Below are 15623 nucleotides of genomic sequence, written 5' to 3' on the forward strand. Positions count from 1 at the left end.
GGACACCCCCCCCAACCCCACGCCAGTGCATAAATTTCATGCACTGGGCCTCTAGTGTGAGTGTGTGTGTGTGTGCGCACACACACACACATATATAATTTATTTTTGTGTTTTGATCTTGTATTATTCAACCTTGATAAACTGGGCTATTAGATCTAGTAGCTTTTTCACATTTTCCTTAGAATTTTCTACATACACAATTATGGTCTGCAAAAACACAATATTACTGCTTCAATCCGTGGCCTTTTATTTTATTATGCTGGATGATATGCACAGAAGTGGTGTAGTGATTTCTTCTCGACTCATCTTTGTGAATCTGGATCACGGTGCTGTATTCTGTTCTTGAATTCTTAGCTTTTAAGGCTCCTGGGGGGTCAGTTCCATATTTCTCTGGTTGCTATACTGGAGATTTTTCTACTTAAATCATTCTTTTAGCCCTTCCAATATTTTTGTAAGCACCTAATTTCTCTATAATTCTTTCTCACGAGTTAGAAGGTTTATACTACATGATTTCAAGACTTAATATACAGCAATAGCTATGATATTGGCATAGAGGTGGACATGAGATAAAAGAGTACCCAAGGAAACATACACAGGTTGGTTAACAGATTTTTCAACGAAAGTTCCATGGTGATTCAATAGGAATAGGATAGTGTTTTCAACAAATGATATGGAACAACAGATTTAATATACAACAGAGATCAACCTTAAAAACATGCTAAGTGAAAGAAGCCATACACAAAAGAACACATTCTATATTATTTCATTTATATTAAATGTCCAGAAAAGATAATTTCATAGGAACAAAAAGTAGATTTATAGTTGCCTGGATGTGGGGCTAAGAAAGAAGAGTGACTACTAATGGGCACAAGATTTCTTTCTAAAGTGATGGAAGAGTTCTAAAATTACATTGTGCTGATGGTTGAACAACTCTAAACATATCAAACTGTATACGTAAAATGAGTAGATTTTATGATATGCACATTAAAACTCAGTAAATGTGTTATTAAAAACAGACTTCTATGGGAGAGACTAAGTTCTTGGAAATTAGATATACAATTACTAAAATGAAAAATTGAATGGCCAGTCTAAATAACAAAACATGCATGGTTGAAGACCAAGTCATTAATATGGGGGAAAAAGGGAGGGGGGGGTCCACAATATAGTAACAAAAGACAGAAAATAGACAATATGAAAATTAAAAGGCAAAGAAATGAGATTAAAAAGTTCAAACACCTGCCCTAGCTGGTTTGGCTCAATGGACAGAGTGTCGGCCTGTGAACTGAAGGGTCCCAGGTTCGATCCCGGCCAAGGGCACATGCCTTGGTTGCAGGCTCGATCCCCAGTGGGGGGCATGCAGGAGGCAGCCAATCAATGATTCTCTTCTCATCATTGAAGTTTCTATCTCTCTTCCCCTCTCCCTTCCTCCCTAAAATCATGCTAAGTGAAAATATAGTAAAAAAAAAAAAAAAAAAAAAAGTTCAAACACCTGACTAGTAAAGGTTCCAAAGATAATGTAGAGGATGACAAAAAAATAAATAGAAACTTCTGAGCTCAAAACAGACTGAAGCCTTCAGCAGTCAAAGAGCCCATTAGGGCCTGGCTGGTAAGTCTAAATGGTTAGAGCCTCAGCTGATGCACCAAAGGGTCTTGGGTTTGATTTCCAGTCAAGGGCATATACCTGGGTTGTGGGTCTGCTCCCCAGTCCCCAATGGGGAGCATGCAGGAGACAACCATTCAATGTGTCTCTCTCACATTTCTCTCTCTCTCTCTCTCTCTCTCTCTCTCTCTCTCTCTCTCTCTTCTTTCCTCCTTCCCTTCCGCTCTCTCTCTGAAAAACAATGGAAAAAATATCCTCAGGTGAGGATTAACAATAAAAATAAATAAAAGAGCCCATTAAGAATCTAAAATAATGAATGAGCCCTAGCTGGTTGGATTCAGTGTATAGAGCGTCGGCCTATGAACTGAAGGGTCCTGGGTTTGATTACAGTCAAGGGCACATGCCTGGGTTGCTGGCTCGATCCCCAGTAGGGGGCATGCAGAGGGCAGCCAATCCATGATCCTCTCTCATTGTTGATGTTTCTATCTCTCCCTCCCTTCCCCTTCCTCTCTGAAATCAATAAATGTTTTGTGTACTTTTTTTTTTATTTTTTTTTAAGAATCTAGCCAGTTTGGCTCGGTGGACAGAGCGTTGGCCTGTGGACTGAAGGGTCCCAGGTTCGATTCAGATCAAGGCCATATGCCTAGGTTGCGGGCTCAATACCCAGTGGGGGGCATGCAGGAAGCAGCCAATCAATGATCATCATTGATGTTTCTATCTCTCTTTCCCTTTTCCTTCCTCTCTGAAATCAATAAATGTATATTTTTTTTAAAAAAAAAGCTCTGAAAAAAAAAAAGAATCTAAAACAATGAATAAACAAAGTTACACTTAAGACACAACATGGGTAAAATTTAGAACTCCAAGTATACAGAAAATCCTTTAGAACTTCAAAAAAGCATCTACACAGAAACAAAATTATACTGATAGGAGTCATTCCTTTTTTAAAAAAATGTTTTTATCAATCTTTAGAAAGGAAATGAGAGGGATAGAAAGATGGAAGCATCAATGAATGAAAAACATCATCAATAGGCTGCCTCCCGCATGCCTTCCCCTCCACACTGGGGATCAAGCCCCCAACCCGGGCATGGGCCTTGACCAGGAATCAAACCAGTGACCTCTTGGTTTATGGGTTGATGCTTGACCACTGAGCAACCCTTGCCGGGCTGACATGAATCATTCTTCATCACTGTCTTCTCATTGAGAAAATTCTGGACAAAGGAATAACGTTACAATGGAAAAATGACATCAAAGTTCCATGGGAAAATATTTTTAACCCAGAATTCAATTTCCAGAAAACCAAATGATCAAATCTGAGGACAAAATTAAGGCATTTTTCAATATGCAGACTCAAAATTTACCACCCACATATGTATCTTTATAAAAGTTAAGAAATACTAGAAGAAGACAACATAGGGTAGGAGAGAAGTGATAGTTGAGTATAAGCCATAATAACTAAGTGAAGATAGAAAGAAAATTTTGAGGCTTAAAGATTTTTCTTCAATAGGAAAAGTTTCAATGATGAGAATTACAGCCCCTTGTTAGTACCAAAATCATTACAGGCAGTCCTCAAGTTATGATGTACGTTCTTTCATGATTTTGTTTCATGGTTACATCGCCATCTCCCACCCTATCTAATAAAAGAGAAACATGGTAATTGGCGTACGACCGCTACCCTTCCCATTGGCTAATCAGGGCAATATGCAAATTAACTGCCAGCCAAGATGGTGGCCGGAAGCCAGGCAGCTTGAAACATGAGGCTTGCTTGCTTCAGTGAAGGAGGACTCCAACGTTCCCTGCCTGCCTCTGCAGGCCTCTGAGCTGCAACTCTAAGCAACTATGTAACAAATATAGAAGCTAAACAAAACCCCCGAAACCTGCTTTAGTCCCTCAGGCTTCAGCCAGCAGGATCGCAACATTGTAAGCAAAGGCCAGAAACCTACTTTCAGCAACGGAGGCCTAAGAGGTAGAGCCAAGCCTCAAAGCTAAAGCTGGCCCAGAATAAAAAAAGAAAAAGAAAAAAAGGAGCAGTTGGGAGCTTCAGTCACCCCCAGCCTGAAAACAGCCCTCAGCCCCTCACCCAGACTGGCCAGGCACCCCAGTGGGGACCCCCACCCTGAAGGGTGTGTGACCAGCTGCAAACAGCCATCATCCCCTCACCCAGGCTGGCCAGGCACCCTAGTTTATTTAGAAAAAAAAAAAAAAAACAGTTCCGTCATTTCAACGTATGTACATATGTGCTTTATGTTTTTTATTATTTATTTACCACAAGTAAAGATCAGGAATTGTTATTTTTCTTTTAAATTTTTTTTTACTGTTTCACTTCATCACTGCTACATATGTGCTCCATGTGAGTGACATAGGTGCTTATGTAGGTGGGTTCTGACTTAACGGCGAAAATCGCATTACATCGCACTGTAGGGAAGGATCTCCGACGTAACCCGAGGACCTACTATATATAAAAGGCTAATATGCTAAGTGTTACTCCTACTGTCCGACCAGTCAGTATGACATGCAATGACCAACAGGGGGCAGACGCTCAACACAGGAGCTGCTGAACTGCAGTGGCTTGGCAGCAGCGGTTCTCAGGTGACACACCCCAAAACCAGAGAGACGGAGCCCAATTCCTCACGGGGCCACACGATTCCACCTTTGGCAATGGGTTATGCTGTTGCTGGGGCACTGTTGGCCCAGAATCTGGTTTACTACACATGTGCATTTGCGCTCTATACCCTGTACAATAGCAACTTTACAGAGTGCCCTCTCGCACTCCGGAACCCCTCAGGGGATGTCAGACTGCCAGTTTCTGCACGATCCCCGCAGGCCAGGCCAAGGGACCCCACCTGCCGGAGGGACCCCACTCACTCCCTTCAAGCCCTGGCATCACCCCAGGTGCGGCCAGCTAGGGAGGGACCAAAGGAGGAGGTTGGCTCCTTCTTGCCCAGTCCCACTCCACTGGCCACGTTTATTTTTTTTGCTGTCTTGAGTTTAAATTTTATTTTACAAAAAGAGAAATAAAGAAAACTGATAGGCAATTATACTCACAATTGTTCTGTTTGCTTTTTTTAAAAAGTGACATGAAACACAAGTAAAAATAAATACGTCATAGAAACAGCCAGTTGTCCAGTCTCTGGGGAAGGAGGACTTGCCCTGCGAAAGGAGGGAAGCCCATGACTACACTAGTAGAGCAGCAGCCACAGGTGCTCCTCAAAGCCAGGTGCAATCCCAGGCCTCAGGGGGCGTCCTGAGGAAAGAAGACAGAAAACCAAAGCCAGGTTCCAGGTCCTCGGAGCCCCAAACCTCCCCCACCCGCTCCTGGCAGCAATGTGGCCTTAGTGGTTATTCACTGTGACCCCCTCAACCCACCTGGACCTCCTTCCCCTGACCCCTTTGGAGAGGGTACAGTAAAAAAACAGTCTTGAGCAGGCTAAGGGGATTCTTCTGGTGAGTCCCCAGCCCACCCTGAGTAACACAACCAGACAAGTCAGTTTATGCTCATGTGCACAGGCACACATACACATACACACACACACACACACACACACACCTAGGCTGAGCTTTCTTCCAGAGGAGGGTCCTGGATCAGGTCATAGTATGAGGTCCCCCCTCTTCTGACTATCACCCCAATAGTGGTAACAGAAAGTACCCAAATCTCTCCCAGCCTCTGCCCCAAAGACTCTGAAGCCTGCCTGGCTACCTCTCCCGGATTCAGATGCACCTATTCCTAGGTCACATAGGCCCAAGAGAGGAGAGAGGCAGACTCAGTCCCTGAAGAGCAAAGTTGGACATCACCTGCTCAGAAAGTTCATTTTAAGACTTGGGTATTCAAAAAAGGCCCAGGGCCAAGCTAGTGGCACAGTCATACATTTAGGGGTAACAGAGGAATACACAGGGCAGAAGAGAAGCGCCAGTAGGAGGGGAATGGATAGGGAAGGTGATGGATGGAGAGCGAAGCACTCTCAGACAGGCCTTGAGGGCAGGCTCCTGGGAACAGTAAGCAGAGGGCCAGAAAGTCTCCTGGGGTCCATTGGGGAAAGGAGCTCCTCTCTCAGGAGTTTTGGTGGCAAAAGAGCCACTTAGCTGGGTGTACAGGATGCCATGGTTTGGAAGGGAGACTGATCTTCTGAGGAATCACAGGGAACTGGGAAACAAGGAAGGGGTCATGACCAGGAACACTAGGAACAAGGAATGTAAAGCCCCCAAACCTTCCACATGGGATGAGCACTCAGTTCCAGAGCAAGGCCAGGCTTCCGCTGGCCACTTTCTAATTAATTTCCTTTCAATGTGCACAAATCCATGCACCGAGTCACTAGTGCTATATAATAGAAGCATAGTATGCAAATTGTCCCCTTGACTGGGAGTTTGTCCAGGAGTGTGATCAGGGCAGGGCTGGCTGGGGGAAGGGAGGGAGTACACGGCAGGCAGCCAGCAGCTGCTAGGGACATTACCAGTGCACGAATTTCATGCACTGGGCCTCTACTTCATTATAAAAGGCTAGGCCCTGGTCAGTGTAGCTCAGTTGGTTGAGTGTTGTCCTGTACATGGAAAGGTTGCCAGTTTGATTCCCAGTCAGGGCACATGCCCAGGTTTCAGGTTGGATCCTGGTCAGGGTGAGTAAGGGAGGAAACAGATCAATGACTCTCTCTTGCACAGATGTTTCTCTGTCTTCCCCCCCCTCGCCCCCCCCCCCCCCGTCTCCCTCTCTTTTCCTCTCTCTAAAAATCAGTAAAACATATTTTTTAAAAAAGACTAATGTAGAAAGTATGTTTCAGCCTGAAGTAGCTTACAAAAAATTAAACTACTGTTACTTATAAAAAACTAAATTTCATTGTATTTCAAAAATATTCACTGAACAAAAATTATAACTTAAAAATCACCTATTCCTGCCCAGCCAGGTGTAGCTCAGCAGTTGAGCCTCAACCCAGGAAACAAGAGGTCACCAGGTCAGGGCATGATCCCCAATAGGGGGCATGCAGGAGGCAGCCAATCAATGATTCTCTGTCATCACTGATGTTTCTATCTCTCACTCCCTCTCCCTTCCTCTCTGAAATCAATAAATATATATATATTTTACATCATCTACTCCCTAATGTTAAGAAAGTTCACTTATTCATTAAAAAGTTGAGACTTCTTTCCAGCTTTACTAAGATATAAGTGGCATATAACATTGTGTACATTTAAGATGTGCAACATAATGATTTGATATATGTATATATTACAAAAATAAGACTATTTTAGATTCTGTAACACAACATAACAGATGCATAATTCTTATTTTGTTGTGTTAATCCTCACCCAAGGATATTTTTACCACTGAATTTTATAAAGGGGGGGGGGGGGAGAAAGAGAGTGAGAGAGCAAGAGCGAGAGAGAGAAACATAGATATGAGACATATCAATGCTGCACCCCGACTGGAGCCAGAGATCAAACCTGCAACCCAGGTATGTGCCCCAGACCTGAATTGAACCCGAGACCCTTTGGTACAAGGGCCAATGCTCTAACCACTGATCCAAACCGGCCAGGGCAGATACATAATTCTTTGATGCTCCCTCTACTACAAGGATTGTAAATCATCCTACACCCTCCCTCAACCAAAATGTTTCATCTATGCATTTTTTCTGACAATATATTCAGTACAATATGTAGTAACTGCATTCTTTCTACAATAGTGTAATGATTTCTGGATATAAAAATTCCCACACTCTGTTAAAGCAATTAGTAGTTTGATGCAATGTAAATTTACTTTTAGACTTTTCTTCCATTTCTAAATATGTGGGTCAATAATTATTAGCATTAAGATTATTAATAATTAGCCCAGCCGCGTAGCTCAGTTGGTTAGAACACTGTCCCCAATACACCGAAGGATGGGTTTGATCCCCATCAGAGCACATACAAGAATCAACCAATGAATGCATAAGTAAGTGGAAAAGCAAACCAATGTTTCTCTATCTCTAAAATCAGAAACTATATCTAAACTTTTTTAACTTAAAAAAAAAAGGTTATTAATATTTGGCTCGTCACCCAGAATCTTCTATCACTAGGATGTCCCTGTCAATAATCAATTACTGTATTTCTGCTTGTTTAAGATTGTTAATGGAGTTGTTTGTCAGAGTACCAATATATTCTAGAAGGTCCAATAAGAAATATCAAATCATTCTCTTTTTTTTTTTTTAAATATATTTTATTGATTTTTTTACAGAGAGGAAGGGAGAGGGATAGAGTCAGAAACATCAATCAGCTGCCTCCTGCAAACTTCCCACTGGGAATGTGCCCGCAACCAAGGCACATGCCCTTGACCGGAACCGAACCCGGGACCCCTCAGTCCGCAGGCCGACGCTCCATCCACTGAGCCAAACGGGTGCTGGCCTAACTCCTCTTTTAGGAGTATTCTTTCAATATCCTATGAACACCAGGAGAGCTAATAAAACACAGCACATCACAAACTCTAGGAACTGGGGCTGCCTGCAGGTCATCCCGATTGGGTACCTATTATTGCAGCATAGCTCAGAACACCTGCTTCACAGCCACCCAAAGCGCTGCTGTAAAAATTAGGTTTTCTTGGGCCCCCATCAAGACATGTAGACTATGGAGATAAGGCCAGGAATCTGTATTTTTAACAAACTCCCAATGACTTTATTGCACATTATGTCTAAGAACACACATGACTCACTAATCAAAACAACCTACTTATAAAAAAAATAAAAATAAACCTATTTAGCCGAAACCGGTTTGGCTCAGTGGATAGAGCGTCGGCCTGCGGACTGAAGGGTCCCAGGTTTGATTCCGGTCGAGGGCATGTGCCTGGGTTGCGGGCACATCCCCAGTGGGAGGTGTGCAGGAGGCGGCTGATCGATGTTTCTCTCTCATCGATGTTTCTGGCTCTCTATCTCTCTCCCTTCCTCTCTGTAAAAAATCAATAAAATATATATAAAAAAAATTTAAAAAAAATAAATAAATAAACCTATTTATATGGGTAGCCAAGGAGATAAAAATTAGGGAATTTTCCAGATTATTAATATATGCAATCAAAATTTCTAAGTAAAAGAAGCTCAATTATTTCATTGTATTGCATAAACAGATTCTTCCTATTCTAGAATGACAGGTGCCTGTGAAAACTACTGAAAACAATGTTATCAATGTTAAAAAAAAAAAAAAAAAAAAAACTTGGCCCTAACCGGTTTGGCTCAGTGGATAGAGCGTCGGCCTGTGGACTGAAGGGTCCCAGGTTCGATTCCGGTCAAGGGCATGTACCTTGGTTGCGGGCACATCCGCAGTAGTAGGTGTGCAGGAGGCAGCTGATCGATGTTTCTCTCCCATTGATGTTTCTAACTCTATCCCTGTCCCTTCCCCTCTGTAAAAAATTAATAAAATATATTTTAAAAACAAACACACAAAAAAACCCTTCAAGTAATCTTTAAAAAAAAACCAAAAACACCTCCTTTTATTCCTTATAAATGCTTGTCATATAGTAAAACTTAGTATGGCCAGAGTAGGAAATAAGTCCAGTCAGCCCCAATATTTTCCCTCAGAATTAACTGTGAACACCAAAAAGCTTACTGCTTGCCCTGACCGGTTTGGCTTAGTGGATGGAGTGTTGGCCTGCGGACTGAAGGGTCCTGGGTTCGATTCCTGCAGGGGCATGTACCTTGGTTGCAGGCACATCCCCGGTGGGGGGTGTGCAGGAGGCAGCTGATCCATGTTTCTAACTCTCTATCCCTCTTCCTTCCTTTGGGTAAAAAATCAATAAAATATATTGGGGGGGGGGGGGAAGCTTAGTGCTTTCAGTCTGTGACATTAAATTCAAAGATATTTTCCTTGATTCTGCAGAATGTTGGTCTTAAGTTGACAAGAGCTAACATATCTTTTTATGATTACCTCTAATATCACTTAGATTTTAATGCATATTATTTTAATGCAGTAAATTTTATTAAGATGAGAATGTTTTCTCATTTTTTGAGTTACTGGATAGATTAACTTTGTTTTGGGTTTGTTTTGTTTTATTTTTAAATATACTTTTATTGACTTCAGAGAGGAAGGGAGAGGAAGATAGAAACATCAATGATGAGAATTATTGACAGGCTGCCTCCTCTATGCCCCCTACTTGGGATCAAACCCTGAAGGGGAATCAACCATGCATAGACTTCTGGTTCACTGGCCTATGCTCAACTACTGAGAAACACCAGCTTTGAATATTTAAATGTATAAAACCCTATTGCGTTATTAATTACTAGAAACCCGATGCACGAGATTCTTGCAAGAATAGGCCTTCCTGCCCTAGCTGATTTGGCTCAGTGGATAGGGTCCCGGGGACAATTCCCGTCAAGGGCACATGCCTGGGTTTTGGTCTTGATCCCCAGTAGGGGGCGTGCAGGAGGCAGCCGATCAATGATTCTCTCTCATCATTGATGTTTCTATCTCTCCCTCTCCCTTCCTCTCTGAAATCAATAAAGATATATTAAAAAAAAAAAAAAAAAAAAAAAGGAGTAGGCCTTCCTTCCCCCAGCTGTCAGCACCTGCTTCCCTCTGGCACCTGGGACCTGGGCTTTCCTCGCAGCCCCAGCAAAGCTGAAAGGTCGTCCAGTCTAATTAGCATATCATGCTTTTATTATTATAGAAGATTCCCTGGGAGGCAATACTGCCAATTAAAATCATCAAAGTCACCCTAGCCAGTTTGGCTCAGTGGATAGTGTCGGACTACGGACCAAAGGGTCCCGGGTTCGATTCTGGTTAGGGCGCATGCAGGAAGCAACCATCAATGTATTCCTCTCACATTTTCTCTCTGTCTTTCCCTCTCTCTTCCACTTTCTCTAGAAATCAATGGAAAAATATCCTCAGGTGAGGATTAAAAAATAATAATTTAAAAATGAAAAAAATAACACAAAAATAAGAGAAACTTTGTAAAAAATACAAATTAAAAAAATCAAAGTTTCTCAAATAAGAAGGTCCTGAATATGAATCTAGAACAGCCGTGGGCAAACTACGGCCTGCGGGCCGGATCCAGCCCGTTTGAAATGAATAAAACTAAAAAAAAAAAAAAGACCATACCCTTTTATGTAATGATGTTTACTTTGAATTTATATTAGTTCACACAAACACTCCATCCATGCTTTTGTTCCGGCCCTCCGGTCCAGTTTAAGAACCCATTGTGGCCCTCGAGTCAAAAAGTTTGCCCACCCCTGATCTAGAAGCACCACTTAGTACCTGTGTAATCTTGGGGGAGTTACTTAAGCTCTCTAAGCCTCTATTCCTTATTGGGAAGATAAAATAATATATGTAAAGCACTCAGCTCCTAGTATCTGTCAGTCCTCAGTAAACATTAGACCATATATAAACATATATAGAAGAATCTCTCTGAAAAGACAAGACACACAAGAAATTATCGATGATGGCTGTTTCCAAGCAAAGAATTGGAGGTCAGGATGGAAAGACTATACCTTCTTGTACTCTTTGTATTTTTATCCAGTGCTTATCATAACTTTTAAAAAATGCTTAAAATTTTATCTCTTGTGCTGTGGGATTTCTTAGTGTTTAACATAATGCACTGCCAAAGTTAAACTGCCACTGCAGAATTCGCAAAGGAATAAAGTCATAGTCCAATAATATCCACAAAGAAATACACAACCTATCTGATTTCAGGAATCTGTAAGGTGTTCTTATTCCTTTACAACAGCCAAATGGTCTTAACTAAAACACCTTAAACCAGTAATTTCTCAGTCCGGGATCATTCTGTCCCTTGGGGGATACTTGGCAACATTTTTGTCTGTCACAACTGAGGGGGTGTACTACTGGCATCTAGTGGATGGAGGCCAAGAATGTTGCTGAACATTCTATCATGCAAGTATAGAACCACACAACAATCCACCCAAAAAGTCAGTAGAGCTGAGGTAAGAAACTGCAACCTAAGGAATCATTCTGTTCAACTCTTAAAGTACCTAGGTTCTTCATTAAAGTTACCTACAAAACACACAATAAATTCTCCCCTTAAGTAATGAAATAAAATCCTATATAAGGACTAGCAGACTAGGGGCTCAATAAATGTAACCATTGTTGGCCACTGCTGTTACTTTCTGAAATTCTAGCAGCTAGAATGGCTTACAGGTTTGTGTGTCTACTAAATTCAATACATTTCAAGATTTCTAAAGTACTTCTTATAATGCCTTCCGAAAGTGCAGGCTAAAAGATTTCAAGAGATTACAGATTACCATTCTTTCCTGTTTTTAAATATCTGAAGAACCACAAAGTTCAAACAATGTAGTACTAAAATACAACAGGACCTTTATTTTAGTATATACTTATAAACTCTTTCCAATAAACTTGATATTTTTACATTTCACTACACCTTGGCTTCTATTTTATACATTTTGAGCATGTTAATTAAAATCCCTCAAAAATATAAGAAATTAAGAATAGTCCATTGACTCTGATGAAGGCAAAAAAGCCCTAGCCAGTTTGCTCAGTGGATAGAGCATCGGCCTGCGGACTGAAGGGTCCCAGGTTCGAAACCAAACAAGGGTGCATATCTCAGCTGCAGGCTCAATCCCCAGTGGGGGCCTTGCAGGAGGAAGCCGATCAATGATTTTATCTCTCTCCATCTCCCTTCCTCTCTGAAATCAACAAAAATATATAATAGTCAATAAATGCGTATTTTTAAAAAAGCAGCTAAGTAACTTTATAATGAGGCCTGAAAATTACAAACTAAATTATCCTCTCCTCTGATCTTAAAGAATATTTTAGTGTGCCTTACCAAAATGTCAACCATTAATAAAGACCTTTAGAAAATGTTTTATCAATAAGTGGGATTAACCTTGTCAAAAAAGAGTACTCAACTGAACCAGTGGCTATCAAAATCTATAGCTAATTCATAAATGGGTAGGAAGTAACTTCTAACATTGCTACTGCCTAACACTCCTATTAGCTTAACTTTCTTATTAACTATGTAACTCTTTTATACCTTTTTTAGTGTATAGTTTTCTCATTATATGAGTTGAGTAGTATTTTAACACTAATTTAGTATTTCCATATTGCTTAATAATCCACTACATCGCAAAAACTTATTTTGATTAAAGAACTTTTAGGGAGATTCCTTCATCCAAAAAAAACAAAAACAAAAATTACACAGAAAAGTAAGGTGTTTGAAAATATACGATGCAATAAGGTTATTATTCTTTCACTATTTTTCCAGATGAACATAGGTATCCAATACTTCACTCGCTTCAAGTCACTCCCCTTGAGCACCTAGAACTTTAATCCTTGCCCAAACCTGCTTGCTCATGCTCTAATAATAAACCTAATTATACAATCCGTAACAGCCCCTGACAACCTTTTCCTACGAAGCCATAAAGGTGATTTAACCTCAAACTCTCAAACCTAACTCAAAAACGGATGTCTTCATTCCAGCCTTCGGCTTCTGCCGGGGGATACGGGCTGCAGGCTGTACAACGGGGAGGTGAAAATTCGCCCGGACCATAAAGGGCACACGCTGGGCGCTGGGCAGCGGGAGTAACTGCTGGCTCATTTCTCTTTAAATCTGGCAGCACGTGGGGCGGCATTGTAAAGCCTCCAGCCCGCCTCCCCCCTGACACTCGGCACACGTACACCTCCAGCGCGCATGCTCCGCTCATACAGTCCTAGCAGAGTAGGAGCCAACCCCCTAAAAAGTCAACCTGGAAGCCGCAAACGGCCGGAGGCCGGGACAATGGGGGAGGGGGGCGCAGGCACCTCTGGGAAGGCACAGCCGGCCGCCTCCCCAGCCGGAGCCCGCGGGCCGCAGTCCGGAGGTCGCAAGGGCCTGCGCAGGGGCCAGAATCGCTCCGAGCACAAAGCCAGCCCCGCGCCGGCCAGCCCCTACCCTCCCCCCGCCGGCGGCGCAGCGGAGCCCGTGCCAGGCGGAGGCAGGCGAGGCGCGTCCCGCACCCCGCCAGGTTCTCCGGCCCCGCGCGCCCGCGTCGAGGCCGCGGCTGCCAGCGCTTTGTTATCCGCCCCAACTCCGCGGCGCCGGCGCTGCCCGGGCAGAAGTTTTGCGCGCCTCACCTATCCGGCCGGGGGCCAGTTCCTTCGCCTACTCTCGCCACCCGCCGCCCGCCCGCCGCTCCGACACCCGAGCCAGGGACTCGCGGCGGGGCGGGCCCAGACGCTCCTTCCCGCCCCCCCCCCCCCCCCAGGGTCCGGCGGCCTCGGCAGCACCTGAGCCCGCGACCCGCCCCTGGGAGGGTGGGTCTGGGCTGGGGACCCACAGCCCCTCCCCCGCAACGTCCCACCCAGCCGTGGGGGAGGGGGCCGCCTCCCTCCTCTCCAGGCCCCGTCCCAGCGCCGAGGCTGGGGCGCGTCCCCGCCCCCAACACCCTCCGAAAGCCGGGGAAGAAGTGCCCGCCCGCCCGGCCGGGACCGGCGCCTCGGGCTCCCCACCCTCGCGAGCCCGCACCCGGCCTCGCCAGCGGCTGCCGCTCCCCTCAGCCGTCCGGCCGCCGGCCCGGGAGGAGAGGCGAGGAGGAGGGAAGCCGCAGCGCTCGCCACGATCGCGGCCCGCCCGCCCGCTCACTCACCTGCCAGCTGTCTTCGCAGTAGCAGTGCCGACTGCAGCTCCGTCATCCTCCCGCCTAGGGCCCGGGCTGGCGCCGGGGCGTGCGAAGGGCCAGGGGCAGGCTCGGAGGCGGCCGGAGCTGGGTGCGCTGCGGAAACCGGGCCCCACGGCGGGAGCGCCGGAGCCAAGGGAGGCCGGCCTGGGGCGGCGGGAGCGGCGCCTCGCTGCCGGTGCGAGTCCGCCCGGTTCGGCGCTCCTCACAGCCTCACGCCCGGAAGGGGTGGGTGCCCGGGCCGCCGCGGCGCGCGCTGGGATTCCGCTCGCCTGCTTCCCTCCTCCAGCCCGCGGGTCGGCCCCACCGGTGCCTTCCCCCGCCACAGCCTCACTGCGCGCAGGGCCGCTCCGCGCAGGCGCGCTGGGGCTGCCGACTGGGGCTCGGCCGGCTCGAGAGCCCTGCCCCGGTGCCTCCCGGCCCCGCCTTGTGCGCCGGGCCCCGCCCCTGACGCGCGTTCGCCGGGTCGCCGCCATCTTGGGAAGGTCGACGCCCGGCTGCCTGCCGAGGCCTCAGGCGGCGGACGCCATGACAAAGAGGTCATGGAGGGTCAAGACAGCGCCGCGGGTGGAAGCAGGTGCTGTGGGAGCAGAGGGACCAGAGGAAGTGGTTTTGTGTCCAGCGACCAGGTAACTCCACGCGTGGTGTGCGCGTTAGGCATTGTGAGAGCCGAGTTTAGGACTGGTGGGCCCCGTTTCAAGCAGACACCCCCCCCAAACGGACTTACCATGTTGATAATTCACTTTACTACAGAAAGAACGCGCAAAGATTCCTGAAATAAGCAAAATATTTTGCACCTCATAGTACGAAACGTCTAAACATCATTAAAAATAATCTCTATTGCCCTACCAGTGGTTCTCCACCTTCTGGCCCTTTAAATACAGTTCCTCATGCTGTGACCCCCCAACCATAAAATTATTTTCGTTGCTACTTCATAACTGTAATGTTGCTACTGTTATGCATCGTAATGTAAATATCTGATATGCAGGATGGCCTTAGGCGACTCCTGTGAAAGGGTCGTTGGACCGCCAAAGGGGTCGCGACCCACAGGTTGAGAACCGCTGCAACCGGTCTGGCTCAGTGGATAGAGCGTCGGCCTGCGGACTGAAGGGTCCCGGGTTCGATTCCGGTCAAGGGCATGTACCTCAGTTGCGGGCACATCCCCAGTGGGGGCTGTGCAGGAGGCAGCTGATCGATGTTTCTCTCCCATCCATGTTTCTAACTCTCCCTCTCCCTTCCACCCTGTAAAAAAATCAATAAAATATATTTTAAAAAATAATCAGAATCTCTATGAGTAAAGGGAGTTGATATCAGCAAAATCTAATATACCCAATTCAAAATGTCATTCAGAAATGCATCTACTGTGTAAAATCAAAGCATGAGACCTGGGGTTTGGAAAAAGCATCTTTACTCCGCTCTGCCTGCTCATCCCCTCAGCCCCCCGCTTTGCACAA

The 15623-nt window shown here is 45.3% G+C and overlaps 1 protein-coding gene across 1 annotated transcript in view; it reads right to left on the bottom strand.

Annotated features, from left to right (window-relative positions):
* The window catches only part of UBE2G1 (ubiquitin conjugating enzyme E2 G1), a 99382-nt gene extending 84848 nt beyond the window's left edge, over positions 1–14534 (bottom strand). Inside the window, exon 1 of the mRNA XM_081110640.1 lies at positions 14140–14534. Within this exon, the coding sequence (XP_080966766.1) occupies positions 14140–14185 (46 nt within the window). The 5' untranslated portion in view covers positions 14186–14534. The remainder of the gene's footprint in view (positions 1–14139) is intronic.
* Between the last annotated feature and the right edge of the window lie 1089 nt (positions 14535–15623).

The sequence above is a fragment of the Myotis nattereri genome (assembly GCF_964212035.1).
Source record: "Myotis nattereri genome assembly, chromosome: 16".
Taxonomy (NCBI): Eukaryota; Metazoa; Chordata; class Mammalia; order Chiroptera; family Vespertilionidae; genus Myotis; species Myotis nattereri.